General features: G+C 39.7%; 1 protein-coding gene and 1 long non-coding RNA gene across 3 annotated transcripts in view; one reads left to right on the top strand and one right to left on the bottom strand.

Annotated features, from left to right (window-relative positions):
• The window catches only part of LOC143646773 (uncharacterized), a 125,839-nt gene that overhangs the window by 103,119 nt on the left and 3,193 nt on the right, over positions 1–19,527 (top strand). The window lies entirely within an intron of this gene.
• MS4A14 (membrane spanning 4-domains A14) lies at positions 1,912–17,425 on the bottom strand. 2 transcript variants are annotated; one of them, XM_077116106.1, is made up of 6 exons: positions 17,156–17,425; positions 15,697–15,825; positions 13,018–13,071; positions 9,741–9,890; positions 8,364–8,462; positions 1,912–4,070 (listed from the first exon to the last, which is right to left on the bottom strand). In XM_077116106.1, exons 1-6 carry the CDS (start codon positions 17,294–17,296, stop codon positions 2,103–2,105), a joined length of 2,541 nt encoding a protein of 846 aa, XP_076972221.1. In that variant the 5' UTR covers positions 17,297–17,425; the 3' UTR covers positions 1,912–2,102. The 2 variants fall into 2 exon arrangements, with proteins under 2 accessions (XP_076972221.1, XP_076972222.1); XM_077116107.1 differs by lacking the exons at positions 15,697–15,825; positions 17,156–17,425 and adding an exon at positions 15,525–15,683.

Raw genomic sequence — 19,527 nt, forward strand, 5'->3', positions numbered from 1 at the left:
TTTAATTAGATTGCCTATAGGTAAGTCATAAATGTTCCAGGTCCTCACAGCCCTTTGCATCTTGTCTTATAAACAGCTACTTCATATTTGCATTCCTTTATTGGCTCATAAATGTTTGGTTTTGTTAGTTCCAGGCCAGAATTTATTGCAGGCACAAGTATTCAGTATCTTAGAATAGAGAGTTAAGGGGGAAAGTGCCTTCCAAACGCAAAGAGAGAAAAGTGGGATTCCCTTAGAGTGGCAAGGTGACATTAGGTCCTGGAATAGTTGGGGCTTCAGACTTGATCTCTAACATCTCCTCGTCAGTTGGTAAAACCTATGAGGAGATGTTTCTTACATTCTTATATTCTTACATTTTAAGTCTTGACACAAGCACTGGATTCTTGTACTTGCTTAAAATTTCCTGTGTCCCAAGTGTGGGGCAGAAATAGCAAGTTCATAGGACATGTAGGGACTCTGAAAACTGGCATAATGGGTTTCTCAGTGATAAATAGTTTAGACCGGCCACTGACGACAGGAATTGGCTCTCCAATGACTTAGCACCATTTAACACCCTCGGCCCCTTGGGCGTGTTTGCACATATGTGTATTATATATGTTGGATGGATATGGGTCTTGCATGAACAAGAATGACTGAGTTGAACTTTTAAATAAATTTGATTAGAAACTGTAAATATGTACTTCTTGGATGCCTTTATTGTGAACTCAACTTAAACCCATTATACAAGCACCATACAAATATCTGCTGAAGCACAAAGAGGAGATTATTTAGAATAAGTTGAATATAAGAGGCAACCCTTCAGGAACTGGAGGCCAACTCATGTAGTGAGTTAGAGCTACCTTGAGAAGCTCAGAAAGCTAATTCTTACTATAAAGGCAAAGACAGCAAGGAGCATACAGCCAGTTTCTCCAGCTCCATACTTGATTCTATTACCCATAACTTCTCCTCTCACCTGTGGGTGGAGAATTCAGGCTCCTATCTATGCTTTTAAAAATCATTGATTGAATGCCTACTTAAAGAAGCCTTTGCACTGAATTCTGTAAAAGACACAAATGTGATGTTCTAGGGTTATTGGCGAGAATGTGAGAGAACTATAAGAGTGTTTGTGATTATAAAAGAGAAGGAAGTTGGGGAGATATCCTTGGGATATACCTATTTAAGAAGGCTGAGAGGAGGAAGATGAATTTATGAAATAGGCATAGAAAAACACAAAAGCCAATGGGGGTGAAGAAGATTGTAGAAAGAAGGGATTGCCAACAATCCCAGAACCAAGAGATCAAGGAGAAGAAGGACTGAAAATATGTGATTAGGTTTGGAGGATGGTAACTGATGGTTTTTGATGATGTAATTTCCTTTAATCACTAAGTATGAAATTATGTGTCCTAACTGTTGAGAAATTAGAGGCAGTAGACATATGGAAAGGAGCCAAAGCTTCACTTACTATATGCTTTCTGTTGTGACATCTGCATCTCTGCCTTTACCTTCCTCCTACTTTCCTGTCTCTAGGATATTTTATTTTCCTCTACCGTCTATTTTCTATACTCATTGCCATAGTCTGCCTTAATAGATTATACATCCTCAACACATAGATTTGGGAGGGGCAGTAAGTGGGGGAAACAACAAAACAGAGGAACAGTGGGAGTGATTTTTATTTCTCTCTGGACTTTTTTGATTCATGAACTCTTAGAAAGCCTGCAGAGAAGACTTCTCCCCAAGTGACTTACTTAGCACTTATAATATAAAAAAGAAGAGGCAGAAAATGTTCACAGTATAGAAAAGTTGGTCCATTAAATATTTAGTTGTAAATGAATTGGTGATGATTGTTGAAACACTATCATTTATCTCTTTATGATAAGAAGTTAAATGTGAATTGTTTTGTCACCCCTAGAAAGTTCTGATATAGTATTAGTATTTGATTTATTGCCATTTTATTTCAATGAAGGACAAATTCTTTGAATGTTCTGCATGGTGTTCATTTGCTGGTGAATGAGTAAGGTAGCAAATACAGTTGAGAATATAGGGTTGGGAGACTATATTGTTTTTCCTTAATTTGGTTCCTCTACTGGATGCATTGTGGTATTTGGGTAGATCCTGTATGTTATTTAGTCTTTGGATTGCTGGCCATCTTTTGGACAATATGAGGTAGTACTTAAATTCAGATCTTCTTTGTTTGAACTTGAGCAAGTTGAAAGGTTTTGTTGCAAATCTTGTTCTGACAAAGAGTTGAAGTATGTATCTTGTAGAGAGCTTTGGCAGGAGGTAGAAGGAAAATTTAGCTTTATGTCTTCTGATTGCAGGTCCATTGGTTTTTGGTCTCTCGATTCCAGGTCTCTTGGTTTGACATCTGTTGTTTGCATACCTTCTTCTTGCATATCTTCTTTCTGTGTAACTATGGGTTTAAGGTCATCCTGGTGTTCATTTTGATACTGACTGTCTTGAAATGGAATATCTTGTCCTTGCCAATCTAGGTTACGTAGGGCTATGGCATGCTGAGTTTGGGCCTCTTGGTACAGAGCTTTCTGTATTAGAGCTTCTTTCTCTAATAGATTTTGAGCTTGCCAGGTGTGGGATTCCCATTGTAGGGGATGTTGCACTTCAAATTGCCATTCTTGAGGCTTCCCGTCTTTATCTCTCCAGCCTTGAGCTCTCCAGTCTTGGTATTGCCAGGCTTGGTATTGCTGGAGTTGGGTTTTCCAGTCTGGGGATTGCTGCCTTAAAGTTTTCATCTCTTGAGCTTTCTCTGCTTTGGATTGCCAATCTTGGGATTGTTCCAATGGGGATTGCTCTTCCTGGGCCTGTTGGTCTTCAGATTGCTGATCTTGGGTAGCTTTCTTTGGGGATTTCTTCTCAGCTTGCTGACCTTCATCTTGTCCACTTTGGGGTAGTTGCTTTGTAGATTGCTTCTCTTGGTCTTCAGCTTGTTGATCTGAGTGCTGTTTATCTTGGACTTGCTTATCAATAGCCTCCCAATCTGGGTATTGCTTCTTTGGAGATTGCCAGTCTTTGCTTTGCCGGTCTAGGGATTTCCGCTTTGGGGATGACTGGCCTTGGCTCTGCTCATCTAGTGATTTGTGCTTTGAAGATTGCCAGCCTTTCATTTGCAGAACTAGGGAAAGCCGCTTTGGGGATTTCCTGGCACGGAGATCCTCTTCAAATTTCCACTCTTGGGTTAGTGACATGACTTCTGATTGAATGTCTTGAAATGATAGATCCTTAAATTTCTGTTCTTGAAGTAGAGTATCTTGTGATTGTCGATCTGAGGACTGCTGAACTGATTCTTGCAAACTGAAGGACTGTGTAGTGTGGTGTATTGAGCCTTCAGATAGCACGTCTGACATGTCTTGTGTTGTCATTTCTTGTGATAGCATGTTTTGTGCTGACATGTCTTGGAGTGGCAGATCTTGGGATGGATGGCCTTGGGATGACCCATCTTGGGATGTCAAAATATGTGTTTTAGAGACTTGGGACCCTGTGGAATGGGATTTTGAGTCTTCAAACTGCAGGGCTTGGGATTGTAGAACTTGATTTGGCAGGACATCAGATGACATGTCTTGGGATAGTAATTCTTGAGCCTTTTGGACGTGGGATTCTGCGGAATGGGATGGAAAAACTTGTAGTGGCAAGTCTTGGGCTTGTGGTAATTGGGTTTGCATTTTTGAGGGCTGTCCTATGGCAGATTGTAGGCCTTCATCTTCCAGTTGTTTAATGGAATTGCCTTGCTGAGTGTTCATTGTACTCTCTGAGGGCTTTTTCTCTGATGTGGGAGGCAGAGATTTCAGTTCCACTTCTTCCTGTGAAAATTCTAAATGTTCATCTGGCAGAGATATGGAAGTTGTGCGATAACCTTCCTTGCTTCTCCTCTGCAGCTGTTGTGTGGGTTGGGAGACTAAAGAACATCCTGAAACTCTTAATTTGAAGAAAGCATAGCCCCCGAAGAAAGCAGTATGTATATGTGTTCTGGTGTCATCATTGGAAGATTCTTCTTGAAGCTCAAATTGCAACTGGACACTTGCTTCTGGGGCACATAGTTCATTATTTTGAGTAACATCTGAAGGTAAGAAAAATACAATCTATAAAACCAAGAGGGAAGGAAAAATTAGTAAGCCAAAATCATCTCTGATATTCTTTTCTTTTTGTATTCCCAAATTATTTTTCTTCTCTGCCTCAAGACAATAGATTAGAAATGACATCTAGATGAGGGGTCAGAAAACAAATGCCAGCTCTGTCTTTAGCAACTCATCTTAGATTTGGTATTTTATTTTCAAAAATCATTGCTCCTCATTATCTCAAATATTCAATAGGATATCTGAGTAAGATTGTCTGAAATATTTCTTCCATAGTTAATATTATGAAGCACCTAAGGCATTTTACATCATCTACTCAATATTCATATATTAAGTTTTAATCTATAATTATAGTTATGGGTAGAGCAACATTTAGATGGATAATAACAATGCAATTTAGCAAATGCTGTTTAGAAATAGGTACAAAGTGCTTTGTAGGAATGTGGAAAATGACCTAATTCTGAGAGAGCCAGGACATACTTCACAGAAGAGGATAAACTGTGCCTTGACGAATGAGTAGAAGTTACTCAGGTAGAAAAAAGATAAGCTAAAATAAGATAAGAGTCCAAATCCAGGTAGAAAAAAAAGTGGAAACAGTAGATGCAAAATCACAGGGTCAAGATACAGCATGTTGATGACAAATGATAAGCAGTTAGATATTGTTAGGTGGTTTGCTAGGCTGGGAAATTTGGGCTTTTGCTTATAGATGAGAGGGAATTTTCAGAGTTTTCTTTTTAAAAAATACATATATATATAGGAGTATTTAAAGCAGTTAAATGACAGTATCAGATATTACCCTTAGTCAGTGACTTCTATATTCTCCCATCTTTTTTTTTCTTTTTTGGTGGGGAGTAGTTATTATATCCCAACCTGCTAATTTTTGGCAACTTCTACCTTTTCTGAGGTCACTTACGGAGTCAGAATAGATTCCTTGTTTTATTTGTTGAAGTGCTTAGAACTCTGAGTTGACTGAATGACTTAATTATGATTACTTGGTTAGTCAATGGCAGGTCTAGGTGAGAATCTACACTTTCTCTTACATAGAAATTACCTTCCTAATTTGTTTCCTACAACTCTATTTTACCCCTATTGAAGGGCTATTTACATGAGGGTAAATGGTACTTTGAGGAAGATTTCTGTATTTTTATTCATCTACAAACTTCTGTTTCATTTCAATTGTAATTTGTTCATTCAATAAAAGAGAGACTGGAGGCATGCATTATAATGTGTCTAGGTTTATTCAATCTCTAAAAGGCTATGATTTTAAGTTTCTTCATCCATAATTGTAACCAAGTAATGTAACCTAGCATTAACCAAGCTTAATGCTAGGCAAGGTTCCAAAGACATCTCAAATAATTTTTATGATATCCTTTATGGGGTTATTATCCTAGTCTTACAGATGAGGGAACTGAGATTCAGAGATGTTAAGTAACTTGACCGCTATTACAGAGAGAGCTATTACGTGGTGAAGCCAGGATTCAGGCATTGTGATTGAATCCTAGGTCCTGTACTTTCCCCTTAATTTGTGTTTCACTGTAATAAACCCTCAGTCAACCCTTATGCCAGGCTGGTTATAACTCAAGGTCATATGAAATACTGCTTTTAAAGACAGAGGTTGGGGTACACGGGTGATTCAGGGGTAGAGTGCTCGCCTTCCATGCAGGAGACCAGGGTTCAGTTCCTGGACCATGCACCCCCCCCCCAAAACAAAAAAATAAGACAAAACAAGTCAGTGGTTGGCACAGAGTAGTTGCTTAATAAATTTTGGAGTCTACTTTCTCATTCTTGTTGAGATCAAGGTTCATATTTTTGTAGCATCTTTTATTCCACTATTGGAAAACTGAACAGAGTAAATGGGTCAGTTTTCCTCAAATTGATATGTAGGTTTAGCACAATTCCAATCGCAATCATGCAAGATTTTTGTAGAAAATGATAAATTGATTCTAAAATGTGTCTAGGAATTCACAGGACCTAGAACAACTAAAACGATTTTGAAAAATAACATTTCTTTTTACACTGCCTGATTTCAAGAATTACTCTAAAGCTTGAGAAATTTAGACAAGCTGGGATTGGTGGAAGGGTAGACATATAGATCGATGGAATAAGATACAGTGTCCAAACAAAACCGATAAATAACCAGTCAATTCACTTTATCAAAAGTGCTGCAAAAGATTTAACTATGTGCTCCAGTGTAGTCATGTTTTAGTTTTAATCCGTTGTCCCTATGGGTGTGAATTCATTGTAAATAGATTCTTTTCAGTTAAGATGTGGTTGAAAAGAATGAGGTTAGATCTTAATCCAGGTTACTGGGGCCCTTTATAGTAAGAAATTCAGACATAGTGAGAGAGTGCCGCATGGAAAAGCCAAAAGTTAGCATGAACCTGGAAGAAAAAAAGAGGACATTGCCTGCCATATGACTGGAAAGCCAAGGAACCTAAGGATGGCTTCAAACCAGAACACTATCGACCCCTCTGAAACCACGAGTCAGTAAATTCCTGTTGTTAAGCCAACTCGTTGTGTGATATTTGTCACATCAGCATGAAAGCTAAGACAGGTGCAAGGTCATGGGGGAAAGCATTGCATTTTCAACAAACAGTACTGGAACAATTGGATATCTTCATTGAGAAGCATGAACTTGTAATGCACCCTGCACTATATATGAATATTAACCCAAAATATGCCATGGAGCTAAACATAAAAGATAAAACTATAAAACTTCTAGAAGAAAATACAGGAACAATTCTTTGCAATCTTGTGATATGCAAAGCTTTGTTAGCAAAAAGGGCCAATCATAAGAGAAAAAGAAAACTAAGACACTGGATTTCATAAAAATCAAAAATCTCTGCTCTTTGAAACACTATTAAGAAATGAAAAGGAAAGCCACAGATGGGAAAAATATTAGCAATATGCATATCTGAAAAAGAACTTGTGTTAAGAAACAGTTAGACTCTTATAATTCAATGATAAGATAAACCAATACAAATTGACTAAAGATTTGAAAAAACACATCTCAAAAGAAGATATACAATGAACAATAAAACACATATGCTCATCATTGTTAGACCCCAGGGAAATGCAAATTTAAGCCACAATAAGATACCACTACATATCCACTAGAATGGCTAAATTATTAATATAACTGACAATTCCAAGTGTATATAGTATGGCACACCAGACCTCTCGTACGTTGCCAATGAGAATGCAAAATGGTAGAAACACTTTTGAGAATTATGTGGCATTTTCCTATGAAGTTAAACATATACTTATCATACGACCTAGCAAACAAATATTAAACACTACATTTCCAAGAGAAATGAAGGCATATGCCCATATAAAAATTTATGCCAAAATGTTCATAACAAGTTTATACAGTGGATACTACTTAACAATTAAAATGAACACAACAGCATGGATAAATCTCAAGGAGGTGTTGCTAAGTGAAAGAAGCCAGACACAGATGAGCACTTATAATTTCACGTCTACAAAATTCTCGAAGTCAAAATTAATCTAGGCTGATGGAGGCTATTGACTACAGTGGGATCTGAAAGAATTCTGGGGAATGATGGCAACTAAACAGGTATATGTGATTTCTCAAACCCACTAGTCAATTTACTTAAAAAGGGAACATTTTATTGTTTGTTTATTATGCTGCAATGAAGTGAATACAAAAAAGAAAAAAATACAACACCTAGCATAGGGCCTGGAACTGGTATTTGTGATTTTGAGAGCAGCCTCACACTATTGATACATGATGATGGAGAGGTTATTTAACCTCTGTGATTTAGTTTCTTCTTATGTAAAATAAGTCTGTTATAATCGTTTTGTTAAGATCAAGTGAGTCTCCTGCTAAGTGATTAGAGCAGTGAAGGTCATAGTAAGCATTCAGTAGGTACTAGCTTTAGTTATTCGTCATTATAAATAGTATTCGTAGCACAGCTCATATTTCTCTTTCCTTCTTCCTCTCGGGTGAGAGACTCCTTCACACACCCTAATGATGCAGGTCAAAGCTCCCAAGGTCACAGTCCCTTGGGCTCCCATTAAATCGGGTCTTTCATACATTCTGGCAGGGAGATAAGGAATTATGTCTGCGAAGAGATGACTGCGGATGCCAATAGACTAAGAAAGGGAAACTTAATGGCCTCAAAGGGTGGTGGAGCCTTTGGTCTTAAGCTTTGCCTTCCTCACCTTCCTAAATTTAGAATATTCAGTGCAGCATCTGAGCATGCCATTCTACGTAGGCCAGAGGTCAATGTGCAGTGTTCCCATGGGTATCTGTTTGCATATTTATGTTGAACGCACCTCATTTGCTTTTGTCCAACACTTGCTTCTAAAAGACACAATGGTCACAGAGATGCTGAACTCTACTATGCTGATGATCAGTAAGACTGACAAAATTCCCTGCGAATAAAGAGAGATAAAATGTCATTTGGCATGAAAGCTGATGTCATTTTAAATATTTAAGTCAGGGGCAGGCCAAGGTGGCTCAGCAGGCAGAGTTCTCGCCTGCCATGCTGGAGACCTGGGTTTGTTTCCTGGTGCCTGCCCATGCAAAAAAAAAAAAAAAAAAAAGATTTTAAGTGCGTAAGCCAAAGATCATTCTACTGTGTAACAAAGGGTATGACTAATGTTTTTTTCCTGGCGTATACCAAAATAAAGACAGTGGGCTCTGAAAGAGTAAAAATTATAATGATGCCGTGTGTTCTTGGGCCCAATTAGGACAGATTTTATCCTTATATTGGTTTCTAACTTTCCTTAGTAGCCTTTATAGTCTGCAATGTTGTAATTTATTCTAGAACCATAGTCACTTCAATGGGTAACTATGAGGCTTCATTAAGAGCACATACTTACTAACAGAGCTCTTTTTCTTTTCGTTCTTGAAGGAGACAATTTCCCCAGATTCTACTTCATTACCATCAAAATAGTCTCAGCTCTCTTTAAAATTCTAGGGGCCAAGCCTTCAAGATCAGCTAATAGAAATAGAAGGACAAGCCTACTGGAATCCCTGACAGGCTTAAAAATAAGTCATTGATTACTTATAAGAAAAGCATTTAAAATTATACCTACAGTTTTATTTGAGGGTAAAGAATGTATCCCATTTGCTTCAACAAATAGAGCTGTTGCATTTATCTAAAAATGATTTATGCCCTAAAATTATTAAAATACTTCACTTCTACATTAAGTGGCTTCAATACCTTCTCCCACTTTAATTTGTTTTTAATGTCAGTTGAGCAAACATTTTAGATCACTCTGATTTTCATTCATGCCTAAGAGGTAAAATTTAATCTAATGTATGTCAATAATAATAGTCATAGCTACAACATATAGACTATTTACACCGTGCCAGGCAGTGTTACAATTTAAGTAAGCCTTCCAACAATCCAGTGAGGAAGGCGTTCTTACTGCTTTTATTTTCCAAATGAGGAAAATTGAGGTTCAAAGCAGATCAAATATTAGGCCAAATTCACAAGCTTAGAAGCCATGGAGCCAGGATTCACATCCAATATCATATGGCTACTGAATCATCTTCACCATCCATCATCCCACAATAATGCTGTTTTGCAAATGTCAGTACAAATGCTGACACAGTCTTAATCAGCAGAATAAAAGTTGATGAGTCATTGCATCATGAACACAGATTGCTTATACAGAATCATCGTACAAAATCAGACTACTTACAATTAAAAGAGTTCTGCCTACAACACATATTCCTGCAAGGGACGGCTTCTGGCAGTTCTCGTGCTGATCTTTATAGCTGATGATGGTGATAGTAATTCCAGCCAAGGCTACCAAGGAACTGATAATATTCATGGGCAGAACACATTGCCCCTGGAAAATAAACACAAGTGAATGAATGGGTGAAAGAATGAAAAATGAAAACAAAAAAGTAAGAAAGCACCTTGAAAGGAATTCTTAGGGCCTTTATCTTTTCAGATCTCTCTCGGGGATGAAATGCTCTGTCAGATCAGGATGCTTGGAAGGGTTGATAGGTTAAATTCCGATTTATCAAACTAAAAAGACAGACCAAGTTTTAGAATGGCCAGAATGTTAAGAAAAAGAAAAGGTAGAGAAAGGATATTTGATGGTAAATGCTAAAGAAAATGTACCTCCTGTCCTGATGCACTGTCTTTTATAGACTGGAAACAGAATGGTGTGGCAGAAAACATTTGGACTTGCAAATGAGACTTGAGTTTGAGTCCTGCCTTACCTAGGGTCTTATACATGCTATTTAATTTCCTGGAATTGCGATTTCTATCTTTAAAAGTGAAAGTAATGGCACCTAACCTTAGGGTGTTGTGTTGGTTTGAAGTATTATGTATCCCAGAAAAACCATGTTTTAATCCTGATTCAATCTTGTGGGGCAGCTGTTTTTTTTAATCCTAATTCAATACTGCAGGTGGAAACTTTTGATTAGATTATCTCCACAGAGATGTGGCACGCCCAATTGTGGGTGTGACCTTGGATTAGTTGAAGCTGTGACTCCACCCATTCCAGGTGTGTCTTGATTAGTTTACTGGAGTCCTTTAAAAGGGATAGTTTACTGGAGTCCTTTAAAAGGGAAAACATTTTGAAGAAACTTCAGAGCCAACAGAAACTTCACAGCAGAGCTGTCACAGATACTGACACTTGGAGAAGAGAGACATGGATGCTTGGAGATGCTTGGAGCCCAACAGATGATGCCATGAGATGTTAAGCAATCCAGAACCTGGAGAGAGCCCTGGGAAGCCAAGAGATGACAGCCAGCCCCAGAGAAGCAAAGTGAGGAGCTCCCACAGGAGCAGAGGCTGAAAGCAATGGAACCCAGGAGCAAGGGACCAGCAGATGCCAGCCAGGGGACTTCCCAGCTGACAGAAGTGTTCCTGACCCTTTGGCCTTCCTTGAATTAAGGCATCTTTCCCTGGATGCTTTAGTTTGGACATTTTTCATAGGTTTAGAACTGTATACCTGTAAAATATTAAATTCCCTTTATAAAAAGCATTTCAATTCTGGTACATCACACTCTGGCAGCTTGCAAACTAACACAGGTATCATCCATTTATTTCATTAATATTTGGCAAACTGCAATTATGTGTCAGGAAATGAACTAGGCTCTGGGCACACAGGTGAGCAAGACAGATGGAGTCCTGCCTTCGTGAGGCGTACATTCCATGAGAGGACTCAAATGATAACCCCAAACATCATTACCCCGTTTACATATGATAAGAAATTTGGACTGGGGTTTGAAGGTGTCCTTTCTTGATCTCAGTGTTCTAAGTGGAAGGTATAAGAAGTTCATTTTGCCCCATTCCTTTCCCTTTATTCATTCCTTTATCCACACGTATGTATATGTATCTGTATAGCTATCTTATCTATATCTATACCAATATCTCTATTATCACCTAATTCTGTATCTATATCTATACCCCGTATTTGTATTTTTACCTGGACCTGTATCTGTAACTCTATCTATCTGAATTCTTTCAAAGGAAGGGAACATCTTATTCATCTCTTCATACCCACTCCCAACATAATGATGCATTGACATTGGAGCCAGCTCTATGTGGCAGGAGGTGGGTGTATAACTGACTTCATGTTTACCCCAAACTTAGGGCTTTACTGCAAGCAGGCATCTGGGCAGAACATGCTCAGGAGCACAAGGACATGCCATCTCTCTTGATCCCTGTTCTTTCTCTCCCAAGGCTCCCTTTTGGCTGCCATAGGGAGCATTCTGTGGACTGAATTCTCTAGATGAGCAATCCTTCATGTGTATCACACTTTACCATTTACAAAGCACATGCCCAGGACCCCCATTTGAGTTTCGTGATGTTGGCAGGGCACTTGTTGTCCCTACTTTCCAGATCATAGGGGTTGAGTGACGATGAGGGATCACACAGTTGGTGTGAGAGCTGTGACTGAAGCCCAGGTTTTCTGCATTCCTGACACTCTGCCATCCTGTCCACCTCCACCTCCATGGCTCTGCTTTGACACTTTGGCATATTCCCTAGTGCTGAAAGGCAGTCAATACCGAGAGAGGCACAGCATCGGGGCTTCACCTGCATTGCCTGCCTGTTAGAGAGAGAAGGGGAGACTCCTCTCCCCAAAGCTTCCCTATGGCTTTTGTAGGCATCCCCCAAGGAAACTGGCAGAGGGCCACAAGAGCAGAGTTAAAATGGTTATGAAAGGAGGCTCACATCTCCAGGGCCTTAAAAAGATCAGTGCTTAGAAGGGAGTACAAGCATTTAAGTATCATTGTGCCTTTTACGTATATTAGTAAATCCTCAAAATAATCCTTAGGGTGAAGTACTTCCTCCTTCACCTTGACACTGCAATGAACAGTAGCCTTCATTTAATCCTAGAAGCATCTGGCATCAAGAACCCAGCCTCTTTCCTTTAGACTTTGGATAAAGGCCCCAAAGTAAAGCCTCTGCTGGTGGAAATGAGAGACTCAAAAGGGACAGGGGGCTGGTTAGAACAGGATTTCCCAACCTCAGCATTGTACACATAATTTTTTGTTGTAGGGGGCTGACCTATGCATTGTAAGGCATTTAACAGCCTCTCTGGTCTCTACCTTCTAGAGGAGAATTGTATCTATAGCTGTATCTGTGTCTATAACTATATCTATATCCATACCTATAATAATCTATATCATAATATCTATATCTAAATGAATATCCATCTATCTTAAGACATTGTCAAATATCTCCTGGAGGGCCAAAATCACCCTTGACTGAGAATCACTGAGTTAGAGGAATATAGAATATTTTCACTAAGCAGCTCTCTCTGTCTATTAGACCAGGAAAATGGGAACCCATGGAAAGCAATAGGGCTAAGGGGATGGCGACAAATAGAAATGGCTTGAACTGCAGATAAGATGTTGAATGACATGATGTACTTATTATTAAAGGCTTTATACACAAAGATGATAAAGAGCAAGTAGAAAATTTTAAGTTACATTGAAGTCACAAATGTGACTTACCAGACATGTTTGTGATTTCTTCTTTCTTCTTGTGATGTATCCTGTAAGAATAAACTGAAGACAAAAGATATATGTTAATGGGCAATGCATTTGGCTACCTTACAATATAGGTTCCTTTGAATTCACAAATCTAAATTCTAACTGAGTATTAGGGAGGATGGAGAATAAGAATAAATACATGCCCAGCACTGGATAAGTGCTCTCTGCTAGGGTCAGCTTGGAGAGGGAGTTTCCTCTTTAAGGTATAGAATATACCGTCCAAGAGTTTGGCCCATCTGGTTTTCAAAAAGATAGAGGTTCTAGGCTCTGGGTCTAGTGGTCAGGGTGAGCTGATGTACTGTCTGCTCAGAGCAAGCAGAGGGAGACTTTCTCAGAGCAGAACCCTCCAAAAGCTGACCTAGGAGATAGAGTTTAGTGTCATTAGCTCAGCTTCTTGATCAAGAGTGTAAAAAGCCTAGCAGCATCCAGGGGAAATCAGAACTCTGCCGTCCAAAGTGATGTTACTTTCTTAATTAACTTTCTTAATGTTCTGGATTTGGGAAACCCTCCCGTGGGAAATGGTGTAGGACCTTGGAGAGCTCCGGTTGGAGTCCTAAGACCTCAAGGTGAGAAGTTACCTCCCTCCACCTCTCTCCTCACTTCAGTTCACCGCTATCTATCAGTTCTACCTCCACATCGTGCTCAAAGCTTCCCATCTCTTTTCATTTCCACTGCTGTCCTGCTAGTACAGGGTACTATTTACTCCTTCCTCTGAATTATCACAGCCTGCCCCCAACAGATTCTCCCAAGTCTAGTATTATCATGGTCAAATTCAGTTCCCATTCAGATAACAAAATTATATACAAAAATAACAAGTCTTCCATTATGATTACCCTCTTTAAAAATGTCAGTGGCTTCCCCTTGCTCTCATATTAAAGTCACATTCTTCATATGACCACAAGGGCTGGTATAATGGGGTTCCACCCTACATTTTTGGCCTCATTTTATGACATTGCCATTCATTTGTCTTCTCCCAGTTGCTCTCTCCCATGCCAGCCCTTTGCTCACACTCGCCTTCTGTCATGCTCTCTTTCTACTTTACACAGAAAACACCTATGCATAAAGCCCTCCCCTGACCACCTTGGCTAGGTGAGTTCCCCAGTAAACCCTCACCTGCCTCCTGAAGCCCCCTATCGTAATGCACCTAGTACAAGTGTAATAACATATCTAAAGTTATTTTTGCTTTTTCATAGTAAATTTCCTCCCCAGTAGATGCCAAATCCCATGAGAACAATCCACCACTCAGCTCAGAGAGGGCCTTATTCACCAGAACTCCCACCATCTCAGACACTACCCAAGACATAGCATGTACTCAGTAAATGCCTTTACAATAAAGAGCAGAAGTTTGAAAAAAACATCCAGCTAGAGCTTATTATAATTCATACAGGTGGCTCACAAAGGGTCACCCTGGGGAGATTCTGGTATGACATGGAGGAAGTCAGGAGTTGGTATATTTGGATCTGTAGTGGAGCATGTATACTTTGAAGATCACATTCAGTATTATTTAGATTTGGAAAGTGAAAATAATACTTTTTGCTTTGGAAATGCAAATTATAGAAAAGGGTATGGAATTTTTAAAAATTTTATAAAAGGAAGGCATCGATATATATTTTTTTCCTACCATCCAGCCTGTGCATCAAATTGTTATCCCAAACCCAGACCCCCTTAGCAAACAGCTCCCTTATCCCTCTTTGGTCTAGGGCTTCAAATCTGTCTTGTGGTATGGACCCTGGAAAGAAATCTATGTAGGCCTTGGAATCAGCATTGAGGCTCTAGAGTAGAGGATCCTAAGGGCCCTTTTAGGGTATTATGTGGTCTACAGGGGGAGGCAGGAGTTCCAGGTGGGCATAATCTCTTGGCTACTCTTACCCCTTGGCTCTGTGGGGAGAGGCACAGCTGGAGGAAGACCAGATAGGAAAAGGCATAGGTTTTTAATTGTCGAAGAGACAACAATTATCCATTTGGTCATTGCTGGATCAATTCATTCATGCATGCATACTCTGTGTCAAGCACAATTCTAGGTTCTGATAATATTTCAGCAACTGAAAATGCAAAATCCTTGCACTCTTGAGATTGTGCATTCTAGTGGGGGACGCTCTAATGAGTCTACCTTTAAATATTATTGCACAAGAAACCAAGATGTAGGGATTGGATGAAAGTAGTACTGCCCTGAGAATTATATTTGTGGCTTTATTATTAACTGTATGAGTGACACTCAACATTATCTGTGGGGTTAAGTAGGGGATTAAACTAAAATATTCATAAAATTCTCTTTAAGCTGTGAGAGTCTGTGATTCTGTGAACACTAGCTAGATATGCTTAAGCCATTTAACTTCTCTCTAACTCAGTTTCCTTATTTGCAAAGGGGAAATTAGGATATTCACCCAACTTATCTCCCAGATTGGTAGTGAAAAGCCAATGACTTATTATACACATGAGCACTCTGGAAACACTTAAACACTGTATACCTAAAGAATCTACAGTGACTCCATGCCCAAATGGAATTGTTTCTTCTGCCATGGAAGGGGTTGGGTTCTTGGTAGGGAAGCATATTCATAGAATTCATTAACTCAGAACTTGAGTCATTTTTGAACCAGTCTTGATAGCAATATCTCAATTGACAGTGTTGACAGTACTCACGACAAATGCTCCCCAGAATGGATATCCTACGACGAAAACAAGGGGAAAGAGGTGGAAGAATTTGATGTAATTAAATGCAAATATAGCTCCAATGCCCGCGATGATCAGAGCGAGCAGAATCTGGACAGTCTGTGAGGAGAGAAATGGGTACATGAGGTCACAAGGGCCTCGTCGTCTTGCCCCAGGTCCCTCAGACACGTGCCTTTGTTGGAATGCCTTTCCCAACCACTCTCAGACCGTCAGAGGCTCAGTTCACGCACTTTTTTCTCCCATAGTGCTTGCCTGGGGTCTTGAGGTTCAAAGCCATCATCTCCGCCCTTGCTACTTGCTAAGTTCCTTGGTATGACCAATTTATTGATCTTGTATAAGAGGCAGATTTAAGTACCTGTCTGACTCTACCCTGAGATGGTAAGCTTCTTGAGGACAGAGACGACGAACTTTTTTTCTCTTTGTAGCACCAACCCCCTATTCTTATTCACTCCTACTCTGCATTTATACATTCAGTATAGGCTTTTGGAATGGAGGCTCAGCCCAGTTCTCTAACAGTTTAAGAAGTCCACTGACATAGAGTGGGGAAGCTGTGGTGAGGCTGTGTCTCATCCCTTTATCATCCAAGGGCCTACCTGACCAGACATCAGAGTCCCCAGCTGGGTTTGTCAGCCTGCCAGGAGTCTTTGTGGAGATAAGCTCCATGGTGGCCTGGGGGGATCCAGTGGATCTTTTCAGGGCAAAAATTCTCCAGAATTCTGGGCTTTGCTGCCAGGCTGCACCTCTGTGGTGCTAAGGATGGAGTCATGTATACTTTTCTCCACCCTCAGGTATATGTGTGCAGGGAGTGAATTTTTTGTGTGTCACAGTTCATTATGGAACTTTGAAAATGGGTTTCAAAGAACTCTTAGTCTCTGCACTAGCACATAGGAGATTGTTCATTTTCCCTTAATGTCTTATAGCCCAAGGGAAGTGCTGCCACATCTCAAGGTCATGTCCTCAATGAGATATTTGGAGAAATTACACCAGCTTCCTGCTTCCACTCAGCTGGGATTCAAAGAACTGTTCTAATTCCTCACAAAATGATCCTCATGAAATGATCTTCCCAGGGTTAGGGAGGTATTAAGTAGCCTTAAATATTTGATTTCTCAAACTGAAATAGGCCCTTAAAAGCATTTCTAAAACATGAGGTAATTGTAAACACAACTCTCATCTCCTTGTCAAAATCTAAGGAAATGGTTCCATTGACTACGTATTGATTTTTCCAATTGATCCAATTCCTTGTACAAGTAAATGCCTTATAAGTACTTATGATTAGTCAAGAAGGTTACTTGGCAGGTGAATGGTGAGGGGTAAAAATCAGTGGCGTAAATAACTCATTCCTCATGCCCAACAGTGTCTGCAGACACACAAGGAGAAAATAACTTTTCTCCCTCTCTTCAAAAAAGACCACAGAATGGAGAGGACTTACTGCCAAAACTCTTGGTTCTCCTTTCAGGAAGTCCAGCAGGGTGATATGAGGTCTGTAGGGGAATGCAGTCAATACCGTTTCCCTTGGTTGTTCAGTGACGACCTGGGTCCCTCTTTCGACCTGGGTTAATGATGCCATCATTCAGTGGCAAAATTCTATGATGAGAAAGAGGGGGTGACTATTGCAGCCAAAATCATGGTCTGCTTCTCCATGAGTGTCACGTGGAGTCCTGAGCGGTGAGTCCTTAGTGATGACTCTGCCAGGTACTAGAATCACAGAATCATTGTCATTGACTCATAGAGTCTTAGAATTCTAGAGCATCCCCAGCCCCCCATCTTCCTGGTGAAGGATTCCGTTCTCTGGAAGAGTTACCCTCTTGCCAACTTGTTTATAGGTAGCATACGGAAAAACAATCCCTAATCTTCATGAGATAAAAACTAAACTTTTTTCGATATCTGTATGTTCCAGATTTTTTTGTTTGCTTGTGTGTTTTTAACATCTATTCACATTTAATTTTTAAACAATTCTAACAGGCTGAAACAGATATAGAAAAGTTAAGTTGCCCAAGGGCACATTCTAAGGGACAGGGGAAAGAATCAAGCTCCCTTTGTCTGTCTCCAAAATCTGTACTGTTTCTATTCAATTAGGCTTCCATCCTCTTTTGAAAGGAGTTTCCCACTGATAAATTATCTCACTAATTGTTTAACCCAATTCCTTTCTAGTATAAAATTCAGTAGTTAAGAAGGTATAAGACCAGTTACAGTTGGGTACTTTAACAGAGGCCATTTTAGTTTTCATAAAGAAGAAACTAATTGAATTTTCATAGTTTAAACTATGCACAGACTGATGAAAACAACTTGGTAGAGTCATCAAATGCAGTTTGGAATTTTGCTTTTCACATTAATCCTTTATATTCTTGTATTTACTATGGTTTTAACTATTAGTTCATAAGGCAACTTGTTTTACAAAGCCCCAAAATATATATATATACAAAACTCGTCTTGAGTATTTCCCAGTTTGTCGTAGTCACGGATAACAGGATGGCTTCGGCACTATTGCCGTTTTGGGCCCATTACTTCTTAGTCGTGGGGAGTTGTCTTGTGTGTTGTAGGATATTTAGCAGCACCCCTGGGCTCTACACACTAGATGCCAGGAGCACGGTCCAAATTGAGACCGTGTTTCTAGTCATTATCAAATGTGGGGGTGGCAGGTAAAATTGCTCCAAGTTGCAAACCAGTGAGGTATAGAAATAATCACAGAATGTATCCTCTGTTAGCTAACAAGACCTTGGGGCTTAAGAAAAAACAAACACTCTCCCTCTCAGACTGTCCTCCAATAAAGCAGATAACAGTCTCCACAGTTTATTGCCGATGCCACTCTGAAGCCAGTTGCGCCCAATAAATTCTGCAGGTTTTCCATTAACCCTGGCTCCTACATGCACATTCCAAATACAGGCCTTCAGATCTTTTCTCAGGGCCCTTTAGGGTGCCCTATGATGGTTCGATCAGTCTTTTATCCTCACAAGCTCCTGATGAGCTTCAAGAACAGATATAAGGGGCATCAGAAAGATTAAAGGGTATAATAAGAATGAAATGTATGAGCCAGTGGTTACAGAGATGCGGCCAGGCCAAATAAATGGTGTTGACTGTCAATCAGAAGGCAAGATTCAGTGAGGGGAGAAAGGAGGGTTCTGTGGGTAAGAAACAAGTTAATAAAACCATCAAAGTTCAGGGGGTGCTGCAGTCAGAAAGGGACATTATTCCAATGTCAGAAATACCTGATCAAGAGGCTAGAGTAGATGATTAATGGGAGATTTTTTTTTTAATTGTATTGTTGAGGAAATGGATAGTACATACACTTTTAGAAACCTTTACAGATATTTCATGTAAAACCTTAAATTGCAAACACAAATCACTGACTTAGTTTCCCAGGGTTGCTGTAACAGAGTGCTATAGACTAGTTGCTTTAAGCAACAGTTTATTGTTTCCCAGTTCTGGAGGCTAGAAGTCCAAATCAAGCTGTTGGCAGGACCATGTGTCCTCTGAAATCTGTAGAGTTTTGACAGTGGCTGGAAATTCCTGTGGTTCCTTGACTTGTGGCATAATTCTGAGCCTGCCTCTGTCACATGGCTGTCTCACTCTGTGTACTGCTGCCTTGTCCAAATTTCCTCTGCCTATAAAGAGGCAGTCTTATTAGATTAGGGCTCACCCTAATCCAGTTTGTTTCTTCTTAACTAATAGCATCTTCAAAGATTCTCTTTACACCTAAATTTATATTCACAGCTAGGGATTAAGGCTTGACTATGTATTTTTTGGGGACACAAGCCAATCCATGGCACTGAGCTTCTTTATTCTGGTGATTGTCACGTCAGG

The sequence above is a fragment of the Tamandua tetradactyla genome, chromosome 9 (genome assembly GCF_023851605.1).
Source record: "Tamandua tetradactyla isolate mTamTet1 chromosome 9, mTamTet1.pri, whole genome shotgun sequence".
Lineage (NCBI taxonomy): Eukaryota > Metazoa > Chordata > Mammalia > Pilosa > Myrmecophagidae > Tamandua > Tamandua tetradactyla.

Bases quoted from the DNA above. Each gene is read 5' to 3' on its own strand.
- MS4A14 (XM_077116106.1), bottom strand. From the start codon at position 17,296: ATGATGGCATCATTAACCCAGGTCGAAAGAGGGACCCAGGTCGTCACT. The intron at 8,463-9,740 runs GTAAGTAGTCTG...CTTTATTCGCAG, and splicing joins TAGGCAGAACTCTTTTAATT to GGAATTTTGTCAGTCTTACT. The intron at 4,071-8,363 runs GTGCGTTCAACA...TTGGTTTTATAG, and splicing joins GTTGGACAAAAGCAAATGAG to ATTGTATTTTTCTTACCTTC.